We start from the raw sequence: 23767 nt of genomic DNA on the forward strand, positions 1-23767 counted from the left end.
TCATCCCGTAAAACACTTCTATGGTTGGACGTCGACGAAACGCAACGACCACGCAGTCGCTCTGAAGCCGTCGTGAATCTGTTTTAGTTCTGCGTCGGGTTTACGTTAGCGGACCAATCACAGCCCTTGCTACTGCGTCGCATCGACGCAAGGTTACAATATTTGTGAGGCGCTTCCATCGCAAGGCCTGACGTGCGCCTCCAAAAACATGTAACCTTGCGTCAAGGCGATGCAGACTTTAGGTCTCATTTTCCAATCGTCCCAAAAGGAAACTCATCCAGACGGCTGCGGTGAATAACCCTGACCCACCGAGTCTACAGCCGTGTACAACTTGGAGTGAGAGGCCAGTGAATACAGGACACCGAAATGGCCGAATTGGCCTTAGTCAAATATATCTGCGGGAATCTCGGAACCACAAACAGGGAAGAACTGTTGGCCAATTGTGTGTTCGGAGACGAGAACGAGATCATCAACAACCGAGACCGGGTCGCCAACCCGCATTATAATGGAGAGAAGCGTCTGAGCGCCAAGACGGCTCTCCGACTGTGCAGAAGGCTGTGCTGGACCTGGATGCAGCAGTTTACATCTCTGTAAAACCTACCTGTACGGCGAGTGCCAGTTTGTTCCTGAAAGGTGAGGGCCCATTTGCTATTATGCATGGTGCACCGTGGGGCCCTAAAGGCCTGGCGGACGTGGATCCACGTGTGTTGTCTTGTTATCAAAGGGCTGATCGTCTTGTTTTGATATTGTGTTTATCATATGCGGCAGGGGTCAGCAACCTTTTCAACATGCAGCGCCAGTTTGACATTTTCTCGTTAATGAGTGTGCCTTAAGCAGCAATACATTAAATATTAAGCTGAATTAAGACACAGCAACCAAAAACATTTCCAGAAGCCCTGGAATTGTATTATTTCCATATAGTCCACAATCATGCATCAACATTTAAAAAAAAGGAAAAGTTTTTATATTTGCAACATGGGCTTACAAATTATAATTACATATGTCCAATCTTAAAACACCACTTTCAGAAACTCATTCAAAAACATATTTGCACTTTGAGAAATGTAAAAAACAAGAATGAGAATGTTGGAACCATCCACATCAATATCTTTAAGACATGTAGCCTACAGCTTTGCAAAACCATGTGAAGGCGAATATTTTAAATATTTTCTTGTCTATTTTTCACGACATAGTTTTAAAACTATTAATTGATCCCATTTCAGAACACTGCTTTCAGTAACTCATTTAAACAGATTTGCACTGGGAGGAAATGCCCAAAACAGAATAAAGTGAAAAGAAAAGAGAAAAAACGGTAGTAATGATTATGCTACTGCATTGTGCGTCAAAATTAAAAAAATAATAATAAAAAAAACGTTTTTTGTGCCAATGATTATGCTACCACGTGCCGGTGGTGGCACGCGTGCCTAGGGTTGTCGACCCCTGATATACAGTCTATCACTCACTGTTGAATACATCTGGGAGTTAGCGCGTTACAACACTCCAGTTGAGTGAGCTGCACTTCATATCTACATTAATTTAAAAAAAATAAAAAAATTTGGAGGCCTGGGGCTTTTTACCAGGAGGAGGCCCCTATATCGCTCATACGCACATGACACGCACACAAACCTAGACAGTTTAATGTCAAGGGCAAAATGAATGTTCCATTACATATGTGGCGCAATAAGTCTGTTGACGCTCATTAAATGAGTATCTCTTTAATTCAATGTGTGTATAAATTTTCCACCTGTTCATATGTGTTTACGGATAGAGAGTCATTATTTTGAGTTCAAATACAGTGTACAGTATTCATATTTGTTACTGTAATTGTGAAGGTGTACTACCCATAAATCGCCAATAGGTGGCAAATGCTCTACAGTAGCAGCAGAGTTGCTGGAAAGTAACAGGGTGAAAATCTCGCGTGATTACGTCAGACAATGAGTTTCCCTGCAGATGAGTACAACTGAAGTACTGTGTAGTCATTGTCACTGACAAGTTCATTTTCTTGAATTTTGCAGGTAAGCTGGTGATATTAGGCTAGAACGGGGAGTGGAGAGAATGGTTGCACTGTATGATGATAACACTGTGTTATGTTATAAGGTGTTTATGAGTGGCTCACCGCATCACCGTCTTGATTAGCCAGTTAGCAGCTAATGTGGTGTTGCGGCCGCCATGTTAGGATGGTGGTACGGGCACGTGGCGGATGCCTTGACAATGAGCCCTTACGAGGGAGCCCGCTGCTCATGTTATGATTCTGGGAACTGTTATGGCCGTTTATGAAGGTTCATTAAGAAACTGGTGTTTTACTGTTATAATATCTGTCTGTAAATACGAAGGGGTCTAAACTGCATTTCACCATTGTGTCCTATTGTATTGATTTTGTGGGCAATAGTATAATGTTATGGATTTATTTTTATGCATTGTTATTTTTGCTATTTTGATTACGTCAGACAATGAGATTCCCTGCAGATGAGTACAACTGAAGTACTGTGTAGTCATTGTCACTGAATGATCTCTCCCCACTGGCATTACTAACAGGCAATGTAAGGTACATCCTCAGCTCTGTGTCAACATTTGGGAAAACACTTGTGAGATGCCTCTCCCGTATCAATGAAAGTAGGTTCCTCAGTGTTGGGTTTGAAACTCATAAACTGCACTAGTTTGTCGGGAAATTCATCAGGTAGATCCATGTTGTTTCCTCTGCGATTTGAAACTTTGTTCACGTGTTTCGCTGGGGGAGAGTTTTTCAAGTTTTTGTTAGAAATCCAAAGTATTCACAGGCTTCTTCATAGACTGCATGCCTCTGTTGTAAAGCATTAATCAGTTTGTCTGTTATGACAAAGAATGTCTCCACACAGAATTTGCCAGGTTCGCGGGAGTCATCGGCTCGGGTGGTTCGCTTAACTGGTCGAGTCATTCTGTACTCTTGTGACAATGACATCGCTCTGGCTTTGGATTCCAAGTGCTTGAACTAGGAGTGCAATTTGGACACAAAGTCTCGAGTGAAGTAATTCCACAGCAGTAACTAGGTCCAAATTTCTGCAGGCCCATGCTTGTGGGCTGAAACCTCTGCAGTATATTCAGGGGTGCACATACCTGGTACGCAAGTACACATAAGCACCCATAATCAGGGATGCGTAACGTCACTACCACGCATTTGTGTTACTATTGGGAAATGCCAAAAAAACTAAATACATTGAGCGGCTCCTTTGGCGTTTCGCCACCTGCAAAGAAAAGGCAAACAGAGCCGGAGCAGAGGAAAATAGATTTTTCACGGCTACAAGATGTACCGTGGCTCGAAACAAATGATGAGCGCACACACTGGAGAACTGCGCAAAATCAGCTGATCGCAGGCCCGTTGCGAGAAGGCACGCAAACCAAGCAATTACTTGGCGCCCCGAGCTGGCCTGTGGCCCCAAGACAACGACTGGTTATGAATAAAATGCAACGACAAACAGATCAGCGATCGGCATAGGCGACCTAGTCCTAGGGCGGCAAATGTTTTTAGGGCGCCCTCTGGTGGCGCCCTTAATTAATTAAATTATATGAAACAAGTGAAATAAAACATGTCTACCAAACATGTTCCCAAATGGAACGGACAAGGGAGGGGACAGGCGATTAATTGATAGCGCGCATCGAAACTCTCACTGTAGTACGCACTCTCCCCCCCCCGCTCCGAAGTCTTGCTTGGGGCCCCCAAATTCCCGGCTTGGGAGTCTTGCTTGGGGCCCCCAAATTCCTTGAAACGACCCTGGCCGATCGCGATGTTCCTTACTGTGACACATTCAATCGCTCCGTGGTCCAGCTGCTGCAGCTTTATTTACAAAAAGGTGGAGTACCAAACGACATCTCCTGGTACTGTGGTAGAAGATAACGAAGGTTTAAAAGGATATTTGCCAAATGTTAGGATATATTAGTGGGGAGGAATGTACCAGCAGGGGGGGAGGGGCAGGCTCCAGACCTTGTTCCATTGTTATTCAACACCTCAGAGCAGTGGCGCCGGAATGATTTCAGTGGTGGGGGGGGCCAAATGCGCGTGCATGTGTCGAACAGCGCGTGACACCTCATCATCCTAAAGCCGGCCACACACCGGCGCCGAAGCGCCGCGGTGCGCATTTCACGTGCGTCAATTGCCGCCCCTAGCACCAATAGGAAGCGGCGCGCTGCAGTACCGTTGTGATCCAAATAATGTGTCGTCATCGCAAAGTAAACACTGAATCATCATAATAACCTTCTTCATTGTCATCATCGTCGTCATAAACCTCATCATCATCGCAATCATCATTATAGATGGCTTTTGGATTTGACTGTAGAACTTTGGTTGTGTTTAATGCAGCGCTTCACGCAGCATCAACGCAGCAACAAAGTGTAAATAACAAAGGATTCCGAGTTCCTATTCTAGCCATTATGATGGTGGTCCTCTGTGTAGTGCAGTGAAGTCTTGTTAGTAGAGATGCGCGGATTGAGCTGTAATGTCATCCCGATTTTGAGTTGCGTGTTCTGCGTCCCCACAAAAAGCCTGCATTTGGATAACATCACGTGTTCAAGGAACGCCTACCACGAGATAATAGGCGTTCCCCTCCCGAGCAGCTGAAGAATAACACAATTACAACTCACATGGTACCCCTTTAATCTCACATAGAGCACCTTTAACTCCGCTGGGGGGTCCACCACACTGTGTGTTATGGTTGTTTCGAATTACATAGATAGATAGATAGATAGAGATATGAAGTGCAGGTCAAGGTTTCTCACTCTATGGGAGTCAGGGCCGTCGCACCAAATTCTGGGCCCTGTATACAAGAGGTACAAATGGTGGGGGGGAGAACAATTGTTGACTGGAGGGGGGGTGCTGCTGAGCGCAGTGTGCGGCTCGGTTTTTTTATTCCCATGGGCCCCCCTCTGCCCTGGGCCCCCCCACAACTGTCCACCTTATTCAAGTTCAAGTTCAAAGTTTTATTGGTCACATGTTTGCAAAAATAACGTTTTACATACAGTGAAATTAAAAAGGGGGTCACCACTCGGTCATTCATTGTGCAAATTACTGGAACCTGAATAAATAATAGATAATAGTAATTTAAAAACAGACATCCCTTAATGAGGTGATGCTATAAAAAAAGTCCTTTTGGTGCAGAAAGTGCAAGAGTGCCAGTTATAGTCCACCGGAGTTATGCAGTCTAACTGCCTGCAGAAAGGAGCTCCTTCTCAGTCTCTCAGTCCAAGGTTTAAGGTAGCGTAGGTGTCTGCCTGGCTGCAGCAGGGTGAAGAGCTAAGCATCTGGGTGAGGCGTCCTGCCTGATTTTCCTGGCTCTAGCCCTCACCCTCTTGCTGTATGTATATTCCAGGGTGGGGAGGGGTAACCTAATGTTTCGCTCTGCTGAGCGCACTACCCTCTGCAGGGCAGCCCGGTCTCGTGCGGTGCAGCTTCCATTCCAGGCTGATATGCAGCCTGTGAGGATGCTCTCCACAGCTGTAGGGTAGAAGGTCCTCAGGAGGGAGGGGGAGACCTTGAACTTCCTCAGCCGCCGAAGGAAGTACAGCCGCTGTCTTGACATGGAAACCAGCTGTTGTGTGTGGAAAGACCATGAGAGACCCTGAGTGAGGTGCACCCCCAGGTACTTGAAACTGGGGACCCTCTCCACAGGTTCCCCACTGATGATGAGTGGGGTGAGCCCACTGCCCTACTTCCTCCGGAAATCCACCACCATTTCCTTAGTTTTGTTGATATTGAGGGCCAGGTTGTTGGTCTGACACCACAGTGCCAAGTCTGCCAATTGGTTCAGGTAGCCCTGCTCGTTGTTGCCAGTGATGAGACCCAGCACCACGGTGTCATCGGCAAACTTGATGATGGAGGTTGAGCTGCTGGAGGCAATGCAGTCATGCATGTAGATGTTGTAGAGCAGTTGACTCAGAACGCACCCCTGGGGGGTACCCGTGTTGAGGATCAGGGGTCCTGACATTACACCTCCTCCTACTCTGACCACCTGGGGGCGATCAGTGAGGAAGCTGAGCACCCAGTTACCTATTTGGATGTTGATTCCCAGCGACCACATCTTCTGGATCAGGCGAGAGGGAATTACGGTATTGAATGCCGAGCTGTAATCTATAAACAGCATTCTCACATATTTCCCTCTCTCCTCATCAAGGTGGGTCATAGAGGTGTGTAAGAGATTGCAAATGGCATCATCCCTGCTCCTGTTTTCCCTGTACGCAAACAGGAGGGTGTCAAATGAGCTTGGCAGGGAAGAACTGATGCAATTCTTTATCAGCTTCTCAAAACATTTCACCACTGCTGATGTCAGGGCCACAGGACGATAATCGTTCATGCACGATGGGGTATTTTTCTTCGGCACAGGGATAATGACAGACTGTTGGAAGATGGAACGACAGCTTGGGCCAGGGATGTGTTAAAGATTTTAGTATACACTGGGGCTAGTTGGTTTGCACAGGATTTTAAGACCCTCCCAGGAATCTGGTCCGGCCCCGAAGCCTTTTTCCCATTCATGCCCTTGAAGACCCTCCTCACATCACTCTCAGTGACAATGAATGGGGTCTCCCTGTCCTTTGCCATTTCCTCAGCCATATCTGCAATAAAGTAGTTTTTTCCCAAGTCTGTCTCAAACCGTGCATAAAAAGTATTTAATTCATCAGCGAGAGAGGGGGCAGAGCTACTCAATGGGCAGGGCTTGTTCTTAAAGTCAGTCATAATCCGCAGGCCCTTCCACACTTGTGCGGGGTCACCCATATTGAAATCAGCTCCGCCTTTGTCCTTATATTGCCGCTTTGCATCTTTCACAGTCCTTCTCAGGCCATAGGCTGCAACTTTATATTCAGTCATGTCACCTGAAATGATCCCGGCAATATAGGCAGAAGTCTGCGCTGTTAATGCTGCCTTGACAGTTCCATCTACCCATGGTTTTTGATTTGGGAAGACTTTTATTTTGACAGCCTGTCTGGTCTCGCAGTACGGCAGATTGATGTAACTCCCAACCACTTCCGCCATTTCACCGACGTCATCCGAGGACTCACGGAACATCTCCCAATCCACGTTGTCCAACGCGTCTTGGAGCAATGCTTCTGATTGGACCGTCCAGCGCCTGACGTCTTTCGTCACTGGAGCTTCACGCAGTATTTTCTGTTTATATTTGGGTAGTAGGAGAATGGACACGTGATCCGATTTCCCGAAAGCAGGTAAAGAGACAGCTTTGTAACTGTCCTTAAACATAGTATAGCAGTGATGTAATGTGTTTTCTCCAGGCGTCGGAAAGTTAATATGTTGTTTAAATTCTGGCAGGCCCTTTGAAAGATTTGCTTTATCAAAGTCCCCGAGGATGATAAAGGCAGCTGACGGATGGCGAGACTGTTGCATGTTTATCACCTCCTGCAACTCAGATATGGCAATATCTGTATCAGCATGAGGGGGAATGTAGACCTCCATGGTGATGATTGCTGTGAACTCACGGGGCAGGTAGTGTGGACGATACAAGATGGTCAGGTGTTCCTGGTGGGAAGAACAGCCAGTGGAGAGGACGGTGGTATTCCTCGGGTCACACCATTTCTTGTTTGTCATGAGACAAACTCCGCCACCTTTGGATTTCCCGAAATCTTCTGTTCTATCCATGCAAGCGATATGGAAGTGCTCGGCTCGTGTGACAGAGTGGTCCGGTATAGAAGGGGGCAACCAGGATTCGGTGAAACATAAGATGTTGCAATCTCTGATGTCCCGCTGGAAAGCAATCCGTGCCCTGATATCATCCATCTTATTTTCCAACGACTGGACATGGTCCAGCGCACACCAGCCTCCGCACAGTCGGGGTTGTTGTCACAGCTAAATGTAACTAATAAAGTAACTTGTAATCTAACTTAGTTACTTATAAAATCAAGTAATCAGTAAAGTAACTAAGTTACCATTTTAAGGAGTAACTGTTATCAGTAATCTGATTACTTTCTCAAGGTAACTGTGGCAACACTGCTGATGATCTTGTTAACCGTTGATGTGTCACCGAAAACACAGTTGGCCACCAGTTCTTCTGTCTGTGGATCCGAGGTACCCGCAGAGATGTTTGACTATGGCAGATTCTGCCATTTCAATTCCCTGTTTTCACTGGCCTCTCTCCAAGTTGTACATGACTGTGAACTCGGTGGGAAGCGGTTATTCACCGCAGCAGTCGGGATGTTTCACCGCAAGTTTCTTCCGGGATGACCAATTAAGGAACACGCTGTAAACAAGGGTAATAAACGCACCAACTACCTCGGGTTTATTACCGCCATTGTATATTTTTTCATATCTATAATTGTTTTTCTTTGTGCGCCTCTGGTGGCGGAAATGCATCATTCCCTTCAGAGGACGAGTCGGGAAATGTGGGCCACCGTGAAGGTGCAAGGGTCAGCGATAATCTTTCCCTGCTCGCTTCCCCCGCTCCGTGGCTGCACAGATACCGATGGGGCAATTTAGCCCAGCGTGTGTCTCCAGATGGGGGCGAACACGCCATACTGGCCAGCTTACGGAGGAGAGTTCTTATATGGGGAGTTTGTCCTGACACACGCCATCACTAGCGGGTTGCCATAGAAACGTCAATCTTCCCACGAAGCACACCTGAAGAGTGTCTTAAAATAGGTGACTGTGGGGGGAGGAGGGGGGGGCGTCTCTTTTATTCCCTGAAATTGAAGATGTCTTTGCTTAACTGGAATTGTAACGAATAGGGAAGTTATTCAAATGAAGGAGGGCAAAAATTCAGTGCAAATACGTTGGATGTTGAGCGGCCACTTCCCTTCATGTGCTGGGAGATTGAGTTACAGTGGGAATCTGACACCCTGATACACACTCCCACACACATGGGGGTAATACCCAAACTAGAATAGCCCCTTTTCACAGGACAAACACGGGTCACTCAGCAGTACTATAGGGGTCTGCTGCTCTCGTATCAGGGCACTGGTAGTAGACTTGTGATCGCTTGTTGAGGCAAGTTTAGTTTAGTCTACCTGCCACCTGCCAGAAATGTGGTAGGCTACATAGGGCTACACAAAATATCATTTTGTGTAACATATTTTGTAACAAAATATCCTTTTGTGTAACCCACAAAATATTATAAATCACAAACAAGAATTTGAAAGATCAGGCTTGTGTTAACAACATCAAACTCACTGAATTCTTATAAATTCCCTTTCGCAACACAGCAGAGCTTGGCCTGATGGCAGGTCAACAGAAAACCTCTTTCCAGCGAGAGACCTGAGAGATGTTTGGGTCGGCCTACCGTAGCCCAGGATTGTGTGGTCTATTAACGAGCAGTTTGGTTCCCCCAACGTCCAATGAGTACTTCATGACAACGTTCATATTTACCAGCATGACATCATACACATGTCATGCTGGTAAAGCATGTGGCTCTGGAAAATAAAAACTCATTAGGCAGAAAAAAGGCACAACAAACAACAAATAAACGAAACGAAAATCTCCAAAGATTTCGCAGTCCAAATTTATTAAATTTAATATTCATTAAAATGAGTCTACTTTTTCTGCGTTCTGCGTTTATCCCGGTCAGCACCCGGTAGGACTACGGTTAAGGTAACAAACGGAGCCTGATGCACCACAGGAACACGGCTGACGCCTTGTTCACACTACTCAGCGCTCGCGAAATGCATTGTGGGTCCGTCCGTCCATTCGGCTCCGTGGCCTGTGTCAAAAAGTTGAGAAATGTTCAACTTTTCAGGCAGCGGCAGATCCGTCGGCCAATCAGATCGCGGTTATGCAAATACACTCCACGCGTCTACTGGATCCATTTTGCAATAACAAGCAGGAAGAGGCAGGAAAAATCCGGCCGTTATATATTTTTTAAAGAAATCTGGAATGATAGGTTTGTTTTTAGTCACCTGTTTGTGTCATCTTTTGTATTTATATCCACACATCGGCTTTGTAGCAGCAAGCGACTTGATTGGCTGCTGTTTAGAAGATTTCTGCTTCCCTCCTCACCTCACAGACCCAGAGCTACGCCCCTTTATTTTCCCCTTCTATTCCCAATTAGCCCATATCAATCAGTTAATTACTCCCTGCCCTGCCACACACTATTTAAGCCTCACCTGTGACCACACCCCTTTCCTGTACGATTTATTTAACTGAACTTGTGGCAATGCATTGTGGAGCTGATTGTTGTTCATTTAGTTTGCTTCCCAGAAACCACACATATCCTTCCTTAGCCACACATATCCTACCTTAGCCACACATATCCTTCCTTAGCCACACATATCCTACCTTAGCCACACATATCCTACCTTAGCCACACATATCCTACCTTAGCCACACATATCCTACCTTAGCCACACATATCCTTCCTTAGCCACACTCACATCCTACCTTAACACGCATATCCTACCTTAGCCACACTCACATCCTACCTTAACACGCATATCCTACCTAACTACCTACCCATCACACCTAGTTGCGCATTAGCATCATGCCTACCAACACCCATCCATACAGTCCTGCTCGCACCTTTGGACAACAAAGCCTGTAAAACTTGGAACTCCGACTGGACAACCCTGTGTTCTCCCCGACACGCCCATAGGTCTCAAGCCAGACCCAGACATTCCCAAAACCTCCTCTTCAGCTGCAGTATGCGTCTGCAAAGACTAGTCCCGTGTACGTCAGACACGCCCCCAACCATCCGTCGACAGACGCATTTAGTGTGAACAAGGCGACTGCCTCCGTCCGTCGACGGATCTCATTGACTTTGCATGGGACGCTCTCGAAATGCATTGTGGGTCCGTCTGTTCTGTTGGCTCCGTGGCCTGCGTCAAAGAGTTGAGAATTGTCCAACTTTTCAGGCAGCTATGGATCCGTCTGTCAATCAGGTCGCGGTTATGCCAAATACACTCCACGCGACTACTGGATCTATTCTGCAATAACAAGCAGGAAGAAGCAGGAATAATCCGGCCGTTATATTTTTTTAAAGAAATGTTGAATCAATAGGATTGTTTTTAGGCAGCTGTTTGTGTCATCTTTTTTATTTATATCCACACATCGGCTTTGTAGCTTTTTATTTGCAAAACGCAATCTGATTGGCCGACGGATCCGTCGCTGCCTGAAAAGTTGAACATCTCTCAGCGGACACAGACGGACCCACAATCCATTTCGAGAGCGTCCGATGCAAAGTCATTGAGATCCTTCGAAGGACGCATGTACAGTAGTGTGAACGAGGTCTCATTCACACTGCCTCCGTCCGTCGACGGATGGGGGCTTTTTGACTTATCCATCTGTTTTCCCGGGTTGTATTACAAAGGCGATTTCATTATAGTATACTTGCGTAACACAATCTGCATGAATCAATCAATCAAAAGACCATTGCATAATCGTCATCATTATACAAGAGTATGCCAATTATTTCACTAATTATCAATTATGCAATTGTCAATACTATTAGTACTGGTGGAAGCGAGCAATAATCATTCAATGCACTTCAACCTGCATTGCCACGAAAACGTTTGATTACCAAAATCATAAAACAAGCCGTTATTATTCTACATGATTCATAATAACTTAAGGCATATAGTTTAGTTAGCCCCAGACGTCATGACATTACAAATTGGGGGGGGGGGGGGGGGGGGGGGGGGGGGTGCATCAGGACTTCTTGTATACAAGGCCAAGAAATTGGTGCTACACCCCTGTAAGCAGTCCTATGTTAACCGCAGAGACGAATGCAACCTGTATGCTTTAGGATTATAACTCAATGATTAGGATCACATCATATATTTCCACAACACACATCTCTGACAGTGTTGCCAGATTGTGTTCACTCTCTCTTTCCGGGGCTACTTTGCGACATGAGGTGGTGTAACGTCGCTGGTGGCCTTGGTCATCACAGATCACAGGGTACGTCTGTATGTATGTGTAAGTAAATGGGCCAAGAAAATGTACTTACTGATAATCGAGAATACAATTGGCACAGAAACAATGCAGACTCAAAAACTATTTGATTTTTCAATTAATGTATATATATTTTTAAAATACATTTACAGTTACAAAAGCTTGTTCCTTCAGGATGATACACACTGCAGCAAATAACTGATGTTTTTAACCCTGCAAAACAACCTGTATTTTAAGGTAATAAAAACTCATTTAAACGCAATCATGACATTGGTCGTAGCGTAGTTGGTTCGTGTGTAGTTGCTGCCCTCTGCTGGCCACAGGTCGGTACAGACATTTAAAATGTTTCATTTACACTCGTGATGACGTCCTTTCGCTGACGTGTGGACAGACTGGATTCATCGTGAATCCTTCATCAAGGCTAGCTGTGGTTTCCATCGATTTGAAAAATTATTCAACGGGGCAATCAAACTCATATGCACAGAGCAACTCAAATATCATCTCCCACGGTTAGTATACCTCCGGCTTTTCAGATTATACCTCATGTTGAAGGACAAGTCGAGACCCAAAGCCCTTCTACAGAACCACCGCCCTTTCACAACCCAAAGGTCGATCTAAAACCAAAACAGATTCCCAAAGTCCTCCAGGGATGCGACCCTCATGAGGCCTGCGCCCCAATCCAACACCCTAACAGACACCAGCTTATTAGCCCCGCCTCCCTGCCCCGCCCCGCCCTAGCTCACCACACACTTCTTCGGGCTAGGGGGGGGCGGGGGGCTGTGTCTGGAAGGCCGGGGGACGTGGAACTGTGAAGTGGGTACAGGCGTGGCACTGGGCACGGGCGTGGCCCTTGGCACGGGCGTGGCACTGGGCACGGGCGTGGCTCTTGGCATGGGCATGGCACTGGGCAAGAGCGTGGCCCTGGGCACGGGCGTGGCACTGGGCACGGGCGTGGCAATAAGCGAGAGCGAAAGCCTGGGCACGGACCTGCGCTGGAACATGGCACTGGGCACAGGCGTGGCACTGGGCACGGGCGTGGCCCTTGGCACGGGCGTGGAACTGGGCACGGGCGTGGCTCTTGGCATGGGCATGGCACTGGGCAAGAGCGTGGCCCTGGGCACGGACCTGCGCTGGAACACGGCACTGGGCACAGGCGTGGCACTGGGCACGGGCGTGGCCCTTGGCACGGGCGTGGCACTGGGCACGGGCGTGGCCCTTGGCACGGGCGTGGCGCTGGGCACGGGCGTGGCGCTGGGCACGGGCGTGGCGCTGGGCACGGGTGTGGCACTGGGCACGGGTGTGGCACTGGGCACAGGCGTGGCACTGGGCACGGGCATGGCAATAAGCGAGAGCGAAACCCTGAGCACGGACCTGCGCTGGAACATGGCACTGGGCACAGGCGTGGCACTGGGCACGGGCGTGGCCCTTGGCACGGGCGTGGCACTGGGCACGGGCGTGGCTCTTGGCATGGGCATGCTACTGGGCAAGAGCGTGGCCCTGGGCACGGACCTGCGCTGGAACACGGCACTGGGCACAGGCGTGGCACTGGGCACGGGCGTGGCTCTTGGCACGGGCGTGGCACTGGGCACGGGCGTGGCCCTTGGCACGGGCGTGGCACTGGGCACGGGCGTGGCCCTTGGCACGGGCGTGGCGCTGGGCACGGGCGTGGGCTTCACCACCGGCGCGGCGGCCAGTACCTGGGACAACCAGTCGTCTGCAACCGATGCCTTCTCTCGCCTTTCCGTGTACGTGAGCAGGAACTCCGGGTAGATCTGAGGCCGGTCAAAGACGACAAAGATGGAGGGCGAGCGGATGTGGTCGGCGCAGCTGTCATAGAAGAGGGTGTCCCCGCCGTCCTTGGAGGGTGGGCGCACGTAGCCGGCCACGCCCCGGGTGTGGTGACCCACCAGCACCCGGGACACGAACATGGACCGGACCTTTGAGGCGTTCCCGGTGTAGTTGTGGGAGTAGCTGGCATCCCGGGCGAAATAACTGCCTGGAGATGGGGAGAGAGGGAAGGAGAGGAGGGGAGAGGGGGAGACAGAGGAGAGAAGACAGAGGAATGGAGGAGAGAGGGGGAGACAGAGGAGAAAAGAGAAGAGGAGAGAATAGAGGACGAGGGGGAAGTGTGACAAGATAAGAAGAGAAGAAATATGAAGTGTTGCTTTATCTCCAGCTTGTGCTTGCGTTTTGAAACATAGACCCTGAATCCATGGAATACACACAGAAAATACCCCCAATACATCTTATCCAAAAAGGTTTAACCCATTTCAAGTATATCGTCACATCTAAACTTTGTTTGTGCAGCCTTTGGTTATCCAAGCCAATCAAACACATGTCAGTTGTTAAAGTCGCAGTCTGGGCTAGGGGAGCGGGGGGCTGTGTCTGGAAGGCCGGGGGACGTAGAACTGTGATGTGGGTTTCACGTAGGCTGGGGTGTACACCGGCGTGGGTGTTAATCTGCGGAAGGGCGTGGCACTGGGCACGGGCGTGGCCAGTGCCATCTAGAGGTGAGAATGCAGATTTCAACCAACGGAATATCGCCCCTGCCTCACCTTTCCCTTTCCACGATGTAGGACAGGTAAGGCGGAGGTACTGACCTGTGAGGTGCCAATAGGTATCGACTAGCTTTAGGTCATAGTTTGACAGCTTAAGTATGACAGCGATTATGATTTAACATTTGAAACTAGTCCTTCTAGAGCAGGGGTCACCAACACAGACCATATGAGGCGCCCGCAGGCCTAAAAAAATAGCACAACTCATTCTTGAACAACTCTTTTCCACCTTTTTTAAGTCATTGTTGATAATTATTGTGAGAAATCATTAACATGATCAGTGTCTTCACATAGATGAGTATCATTAATTAAGCATTAATAATATATAACTAAAGGAAAAATGAGCAAATTTGTTATTTCAGAAGAGTGTATCAAACTGGGTGCCCTTCGTATGACTTAGTACCAATGAAGTAGCTCTCAGGTTCAAAAAGGTTGGTGACGCCTGCTCAAGAGCCTGCCTCAAAATGTCCATTCTAGGCTACTGTAGAAACATGGCAGCCTCCATGGCATTGGACCTCCTCTGTAGACATTAAAGGTTCATTGTAAATCAACAACACATGATTGGAATATTTTTTTATGGGCTGTACGATAACTCAAACACACTTTTGTATACACAATCCTTGCCAAGACTGTTGTGCTGCATGCCACTTATCGTACACACTGCACCTTTAAGCCCTGCAGCCGTGTCGTAGCGGTTAGCTCACCGTTGCCGTAGGCGGTCCCGTGGGTTCCGCAGATCCTCCAGTCAAAGTTCGAGCAGCAGATGGCGTCAATGAACTTGGAGTCTGTGCCGTGGAACAGCTTCCTCTCGGCCACGCAACGTCCCCCGTTCTTCGTCTTCATTTGTTCCCTTTGCCTTTTATAAAACAGGATTTTAAAAAATATTGTTGATATTTCATTTGATCGTTGTAAACGTTATTGTTGAGTCGAACACCGCACAGGTCCGCTCCGTACGAGTCGAACACGTACTTAAAATGGCCGACGCGAGAGAAATCAAACACCGTATGGTGTTCGACTCAAAACGATAATGCTTATAATGATAAAAATAATAGTGTTTAATGCTTATGATAAAAAATCGTGTTTTCAAACACTGTCATTTTAACCATTTAAAAGGGTCAGGGGTTTAAATGGCAGTTGATCATCATAAGCGTTATCTCTTTGAGTCAAACAGCGTGCTGTGTTCGATTTCCCTGGTGTCGGCCATTTAACGTCTTCTCTGACCGAGCGACGTACAACTGAAATTGGTCCCAGAGACTCTTGTTCTGAATCCTCTCGATCTTCACGATGTCAAAGTCGGTCATCGTCTGACGAAACAGCGTCTCCACCTCTTTGTATTCTTCGGACGAGTCTTGCAGCAGAACTTTCTACCAGAGACGGAGGAGAAAGGTCTTAATTTACCTTTGAGAACAGTTAAAACAACCCAAAGGTGTATATCATGAGACTTTTGTTTTTAATTACTTTTTAAATACATCCTAACTTTGTTTATCATCAGGATGTCATCACCATCAACACTGGATAACACTGAGAAATAAAGAAGTTAACATCTTCTTTCTTATGTTTCTATTAACGCATGTACTTTATGATCTCAAACTAAATATGAATGACGCAACATGTAGTTGCTTGTAACTCTTCTAATAAATTATAATTATCTTAACCTTGTGTCCAGTCTCAGGAACCTGGGTCCTGTCCCAGTGTCTTGGCATAGCTAGGAAATTTGTTGGACCATTTGGAGGCCTTCTACTGAAATAGAAAAACAATAATAACTTCACTTGCAGCGTAATAGAAAGGACCCCTGTGTGGTTTATTAGGCAGCCATACAAAGTGCCCGATGTCAAAGTAGGGCTGTGTCTTACTGAAAAAGGAAGGTCAATTTTAAGAAAGGTGTGACGGCAGATACGGCGATACAAAGTCGCCAGTTAGTGGCGCTTTCCGAGGGCGTACAATTGTCTGTACATGGACATTATCATAAAGTAGGAATGGAACATAAAGCAGTAAAAGTGATAGGATTCATCAGGGTTGGGCCTGGGTATGGGTGTGCCTGAAGGGGGCTGGTTCATGCTTTTCTTATATTGTGTAGTACAGTGGTTCTCAAATGGGGGTACGCGTACCCCTAGGGGTACTTTGAGGTACCACAGGGGATACGAAGCGAATTAAAAAGTAAAGTTTTCTTTTTTTCCAACCTGAGCAACTTTCAATTCTGAAAGCTGGACAATAGCAAATCGCGGAAACTGGACAAGTGGTTGAAACGTGACCCTTTAATATTCATGTTTACACTGCCAAATAGAACGCACATACATTATTCATGTTCCATTTTATTTTATTCTGCCCAAAATGTTTTGTGCAGGTGAAGGGGTACTCCTTCTGCTGAAAATATAACTTAGTGCGCACTCACACTACCATACTCAAGTACGATTGAGGTACGATTGGCCTGTGCTCACACTAGGCAATCTCAACTGGGCTTGAGTACGGTTGCCTCTTGTACATACGGTTGCGCATTAGCATCTGTACCGTGGCTTGAGCACACCTCTCTGAAGTGTACTGAGGAATTGAACTGTACTTGAGTATGGATGGCGTACTCACACTAGCCAAACGATCTAGACTTTAGGGGATAAACGTACTCGGGCACAGTACAGATGGCATATTGTGAGTGCGCCCTTAGAGTGGGTACACTAGTAGAAAAAGTTTGAGAGCCACTTGTGTAGCTGGACCAAGACGTTTGAATTCTCTAAAAGCAAACAGAGGAGCAATGCCTACTCCAGATGGAGCTCACCTTGTCCTGACGACCGGCACGTCGGCAGAGGACAGGAAGCGAGGCCGTCGCCTCACCTGCCTCTTGGTGCCGTATCTCTTATTGGTCTGGATCATGTCTGCAAAATGCAAAGGAATATATAAATCTGATGATGCTACATTTCCACGTACTCATCCAGCAGACACTGTCTGAAGCGACTCACAGAGAGTTCACATGACAGATCATTAATAGAGCGAAGGCAGAGTTCGCTGCTTGTTCAAGGGTTTGCTTAGATCAGGAGGTAGGGTGGGTTGGCTGGTAACCGGAAGGTTGCTAGTTCGATCCCTGGCTCCTCCTATGTTTTGAGGTGTCCCTGATAGGGATGGGGATCGAAACCCGGTTCTATCAAGGACCCGGTTCCACTTTTTTCAAAACCCGAAAATCATTAACGTTTGGGCTTATCGATACCCCCCTCAAGTCCCGTTGTTCTTTTTTTTTTTTTTTTTGTCCCGTAGGTCCTGAAATGTAATGTTGTGTCCCTCGAGTCTGGTCACGGCATTTCAATCAAATCAATCCAATCACTCCAGCTTGTCCACCAATGTTTTTGAATGGAATTGTAAGCAAACAGGTACTACAAGTAAAACAAGAGAAGTCTGGCAGTTAACTTTGCTCGCGAGGATGGCTGAACGGGCGAAAAGGGCGAAAAATAATTTATTGTAAAGGGGGTAACACAACCTCAATGGTCAAGCACATTAGTATTGTGCATCAAATAAAGGCCAAATGCAGTAGGCTACCTTTGACTGTCTTCGAGTTGAAAAGACTCTGTCTCCTCCTTTTCCTGCCGCACCACAGACGGGCCCGTCTTAATCATCCACTCAAAGTAGGAGTGGTTATTCCACACACTGACATTGTCGCAAGTCCCGTCAGTTAAAAATAGTAATCCAATTGTGAAATCGGTGTTGGAATCGGCAGCATACAAGCTAGTTATCTTAAAGGGGACATATTATACCAGCAGGTGTGAGTGATGATTAGCATACAAGCCGTTTTCGAAAATCTGCCCCGTATGACATCACTAGTGGGCGTGTCCACCTAGATCTGTGGTGGATAGATGAGCAAAGTTTACTTCAGTCCACTGGGTAGGCTGGTAGACTGATCTATCCAGCACACATCTAGGTGGACACGCCCACTTGTGATGTCATGAAGGGCATGAACGGCTTGTAAGGGCTTATCACACCCACACCTGGTGGTATAATATGTCCCCTTTAAAAAGTAGATAAAGTTTCAGGTGTGCTGCGAGTTGATGTGTTGAGGTTGGCTCAGTAAAACGACTATTAGGTTATCATGATGCGTTCAAATGTAACGTGAAATTTCGTTTTTGGTGAGAAACATGAGTAATACTGTATTACTCATGTTTCTGTATTACTAATACAGTTGTATAGTGCTCTAATCATTTTAGTATATATAATTAAAACTACTGATGTCAATATTTATTAAGAATTACATATTTATTTAAAATACAATTATTTATTTCCTAAATATTTTCCTCATCACCAAAAACGCGTTATATTTCCACCAATTAATAGAAAAGTATCGATAGTGGTAGCGATAAAGACTCGGATCGTTAAGGAGTATCGAAAATGGTATTGATATCAATAAATATCAATGATCCCCGTCCCTAGTCCCTGAGCATGACGCCTCACCCTAACCTCTCCTGACGAGTGTATGATAAACGTATGGGTGGGTCGGGGGGTGGGGGGTAGTAACGGTGGCTCACCCTGGAGGCTGAGTGTGTAGGCCTGGGACCCTGCGGTGAACTCCACCACCTCCTGGGGGTTGTTCTGGAACTTCTGCTCCAGCTCTGTGCTGCTGTTGGTCTGGAGCGAGCGAGTGGGCGAATGAACACACACATACACAGACACACACACACACAGACACACAAACACACACACACACACACACACACACACACACATACACACACACACACACGCAGACACACACGCGGACACACACGCGGACACATACGCACACACATAAAAAGGAGTTTTTGTAAGAACAAAACGGATTAGTATTTCTGTTTTTTTATCTTTTCAGGTCAGTTCTTTAAATAAATATTATTTAAGAATAATTTATGGCATTTTTTGTACTCTACCACCAATTATCTACCCTGGCCCCCCTAGCAGGTACTCTAAACTTAACGTTTACAAACAACAAACAAACTATCGTCTGGTTTATTACGTCTGCAGATGTGAGCCGATACAGGCCGGCGCCGCTTTGCGATGGTGCTGAACTCACCGGTGTATCGTACTGGTTCCAGTTCCCATTCTCGTCCTCCCAGTACCAGAGCCACTCGGTGGTGAGTAGGAAGGTGGGCTGGAGGACTGAGGAGATGGAGGAGAGACGCCTGATCTTCTGGAGTCCACGCATCATGGTGTCAAAGCACACCGCTTCTACATCCACCGTGCTGCAGGATACATCACACACCGTTGACCCTCAGTATGTGGGTTTAGAGATCACAAGTGCAGCATAAAAACACAACATAAAATTTGTTGATGATTAAAATTGACCTGACATTGGGAATACAACAGGGGCAAACTGAGGTTTTAAACTGGGCTTAAAAAGAGTAGACTAATTTAAACTAAAAGGGTTTCAAACTGGGATAAAACAGAGTAGGCTCATTAAAACGAAAGGGGTTTCAAACTAGTATCAAACCAAGTAGTCAAATTTAAACCAAAGGGGTTTCAAACTGAGACGGTAAATACAGAAGGCTATTTTAAACAAAAACTGTTTCAAACCTGGATTCAACTTCTTAGGCTAATTTAAACAAAAGAGTTTCAAACTGGGACGTCCCATACCTGTATGTCTTTTTGGGGTTACAGTAATCCTCTTCTATCTTCTCTGAGCTATCCAGCAGCGTCCACTGATGGCCCTCCAGAACCTCCCAGCTGTAAGGCAGCCTGTAATGAGCTCGGAAACACCTTTCTGAAGAAGACAGCGAGGAACAGGATTATCAGTGATTCATACGGCTAACACAACAGGTAATGTCTGGTGCTCAGGTGGCAACAGGGTTTTTGTGTACAATTGAGTTTTAAATAAGATCCGTTCGTTTGAACTCACCTATGGTGTGCTTACAGCTGCCTATAAGGAAGTACATGCAAATCTCGGTTTTATCTGAAAAACAAACAATGAACAACTATTTTCAGTTCAATGGATGAGCACTTCAATGGAAGGTTTAAAATGGGTTTTAAAACCCAGTTTTCATCCAGACATCGTGTTGCACTTAAAACGTCATAATATATTTTATTTTTAACACCGTGTTGTATTTCAAATAATATTTAGTCGTTGTTCTTTTGAAACGCAGATATATCAATGGACTGTGGAATGTGCTGAAGCTGATTCACTCACTCACAAAAACATATAGGGGAAAACAAATGTGAATATCAAATAAACGTTCTGGCTTCACCTCGAGGCGGTCTTCTCCTTCCACCAGCTCCACCTCCTGGAGCACCAGCTCCACCGATAGCAGAACCACCACGAGCACCACGACCAGCACCACCACCAGCACCACCACGACCAGCACCACCACCATCACCACCACGACCAGCACCACCACCACCACCACCACGACCAGCACCACCACCACCACCACCACGACCAGCACCACCAGCCCCAGGGACCTGATTGGTCTGTCCTGCCAGCTTGGCCTTGTGCTCGATGCTACTCAGGACCTTCTTGTTGATGTACAGCGGCTTCATGGCCGCCATGAGGTCGTTAGGGATGCGGCTCTTCTGCAGCACGTCAAAGGGCTGCGGCTCGTAGAAGTCGTGGGCCAGCGAGCAGCAGCAGTTACGACGCAGGTATTGCTCACAGATGTGGATCCTTTTGCAGCCCTCCTGGCATCCGGCGTTGTTGTAGTCGAAGCACACCTGTCGGGATGGAGAGGAGGTGTTTTTGATGATTGTCATTCAGGACAGGGATATTCGCATGGCAAAGCAATGGTGATCTACGTAGTAAAAAAGTTATATATTATATAAAGACATTTCAAAGAATTTCTAAACAATCGGAATTCAATTTCTATTTTGGAATTAAATTTGTATTCCAAAATAAAAAAAAATATTTAACTATTGGTAATTGTCGCTGACAAAGTTAAAGTGTATTTTGAGCGACAGAATCAGCTCAACATCTATATGTTGCCTTCTGTCAGTATGCAAAAAAAAAAAAAACTTACAGAGGGGAGCAGGTCCATGTCGTTCTGCAGCAGCAACACACATATCTCCTTCTTGTCCAGATCTTCCAAGCCGTGTGTTCTCAGAAGTCCGGCGTTGTGTTCGGAGTGGAGGTCGTGGGAGAAGGAACACTCGGCCCGCCTGTAGGGGGGGGGGGGGCGTCCGCAGAAAACGGTCAGGGAGTCGCACGCATTTTGAAAACATCACGTGTTCAAGGAACGCCTACCACGAGATGTTAGGCGTTCCCCTCACGAGCAGCTGAAGAATAACACAATTACAACTCACATGGTACCCCTTTAATCTCACATAGAGCACCTTTAACTCCACTGGGCAACGTCAACGGGGGTCCACCACACTGTGTTATGGTTGTTTTGAATTACATATAGAGAGAGAGAGAGAGAGAGAGAGAGAGAGAGAGAGAGAGAGAGAGAGAGAGAGAGAGAGAGAGAGAGAGAGAGAGAGAGAGAGAGAGAGAGAGAGAGAGAGAGAGAGAGAGAGAGAGAGAGAGAGAGAGAGAGAGAGAGAGAGAGAGAGAGAGAGAGAGAGAGAGAGAGAGAGAGAGAGAGAGAGATAGATAGATAGATAGATAGATAGATAGATAGATAGATAGATAGATAGATAGATAGATAGATAGATAGATAGTAGCGATATGAAGTGCAGGTCAAGGTTTCTCACTCTACGGGAGTGTTTTAACGCTCGGTAAGTGATACAACATTAAAACAAGAGTAGGCCTACTTCGATAACCGGACAACACACTTCCAGCCAGGGATGGGGCTTCCCCCGGCCAGGCCTTTAGGGCCCATTGGTGCACCATGCATGATAGTAAATAGACCCTCACCTTCCAGGAACAAACTGGCACTCGCCGTACAGGTAGGTTTTACAGAGATGTAAACTGCTGCATCCAGGTCCAGCGCATACCAGCCTTCTGCACAGTCGGAGAGCCGTCTTGGCGATCAGACGCTTCTCTCCATTATAATGCGCGATGGCGAACCGGTCTCGGTTGCTGATGATCTTGTTTACCGTCGAGGCGTTTCCGAACACAATGTTGGCCACCAGTTCTTCCCTGTTTGTGGATCCGAGGTTCCCGCAAAGATATTTGAATATCGCCGATTCCATTTCAACGCCCTGTAGCCTATTCACTGGCCTCTCACTCCAAGTTGAACACGGCTTGAAGTTTGGACTTGGTGGGTCGTGGTTAATCACGGCAGCATTCGGCATGAGTTCCGTTTTCTTACAATTGGAAAACGAAACTAAAGTTTTTTCGACCAAATAACACTCATGCTGTAATCGAGGGTAATGAACAGCACCGGACTACCCCGGGTTTCTTGCTATTATTTTATAACAGTTTGTACCTTTATAACAGGTTTTAGATCATATTAATTAGTTATCGATTAATTGGTTCATATATATTATTTTTCTTTGTTACCTATTGTAGTAGGCTAATACAATAAAGACATAAAGCACAACTAGGCTGTACAAACCCCTTTGCTACCACAACCCATAGGTAAGTTGTAGGTCTACTGGTTTAGGAATATCATACATCCCATTATTTCCTTTTTTGTTACTATTTTCACTTTCTTGACGGGTAACAACTCTGCAGCCATCGCGTCTATGGGCGGTACAGCGCTCTGGTGCCCTCTAGTGGCGGAGACGCATCACGCCCTTCAGAGGACGAGTCGGGAAATGTGGGCCTCTGTGGGGGCGCAGGGGTCAGCGATAATCTTTCCTGTCGCTTCCCCTGCTCCGTGGCTGAACAGATCCCGATGGGGCGATGTAGCCCAGCATGTGTCTCAAATGGATGTGGGATATGTTTGGTATGATCAGTGTTGGGGAAGTTACTCAAAAAAAGTAATTTGTTACTTATTACTAGTTACTTCTGTAAATTCTAATGAGATTACTTTACTAGTTACTGCATTTGAAAAGTAACTTCACTACTTACTACTTTACTTTCTCGTTTCTTAATTTACTGTAGATACATGGAAAAACATCATAGCCCTATCATCACTTAGTGCTTATTGTATAAATCTATACAAAATAGCATATAAAACCATATGAAAGGCAAAGCAAGGCAAGGCAACTTTATTTATTTAGCACTTTTCATACACAAGGCAGACTCAAAGTGCTTCACGTATAAACATTGTCATACAATAAAATTAATTAAAAATTAATTATAATAATTGCCTCACTGTAAAATCCACAAACAACAGGATAAAGTAGGCTATGGTGAGGTCAATCAGTAGCAACACACAAGTTTCAAAACACAGGCTTTGGGAAACATGAGAACAAAAATTAAGTGGTCAATGAAAAATATAATAAGTCACTTTATCCCATACAATTAAAACAATTAAAACAGAGTGACACAGCGGCGGTGACACATGCTGTCACTTTATGTGTTCCAAAGGCTGAA

The 23767-nt window shown here is 46.3% G+C and overlaps 1 protein-coding gene across 2 annotated transcripts; it reads right to left on the reverse strand.

Moving 5' to 3' along the window:
• Nucleotides 1–9530: 9530 nt before the first annotated feature.
• On the reverse strand, nt 9531–22567 carry LOC307075038 (protein mono-ADP-ribosyltransferase PARP12-like). 2 transcript variants are annotated; one of them, XM_079735540.1, is made up of 12 exons: nt 22199–22567; nt 21363–21501; nt 20598–21060; nt 20252–20305; nt 19990–20116; nt 19430–19598; nt 18909–19008; nt 17177–17273; nt 16062–16143; nt 15640–15770; nt 15111–15262; nt 9531–13847 (listed from the first exon to the last, which is right to left on the reverse strand). In XM_079735540.1, the coding sequence occupies exons 1-12, from the start codon at nt 22474–22476 to the stop codon at nt 12586–12588; spliced, it is 3054 nt and encodes a 1017-aa protein (XP_079591666.1). In that variant the 5' UTR covers nt 22477–22567; the 3' UTR covers nt 9531–12585. The 2 variants fall into 2 exon arrangements, with proteins under 2 accessions (XP_079591666.1, XP_079591665.1); XM_079735539.1 differs by having other exon boundaries at nt 16062–16146.
• Between the last annotated feature and the right edge of the window lie 1200 nt (nt 22568–23767).

This window comes from Pollachius pollachius (assembly GCF_949987615.1).
Source record: "Pollachius pollachius genome assembly, chromosome: 4".
NCBI classification, from domain to species: Eukaryota; Metazoa; Chordata; class Actinopteri; order Gadiformes; family Gadidae; genus Pollachius; species Pollachius pollachius.

Coding starts and splice junctions, on each gene's coding strand:
- LOC307075038 (XM_079735539.1), bottom strand. CDS start 22,476: ATGGAATCGGCGATATTCAAATATCTTTGCGGGAACCTCGGATCCACA. Junction 15,771..16,061: donor TTCCTGAGACTGGACACAAG/GTTAAGATAATT, acceptor CGTCTCTGGTAG/AAAGTTCTGCTGCAAGACTC. Junction 13,848..15,110: donor CGGGACCGCCTACGGCAACG/GTGAGCTAACCG, acceptor CCCCATCTCCAG/GCAGTTATTTCGCCCGGGAT.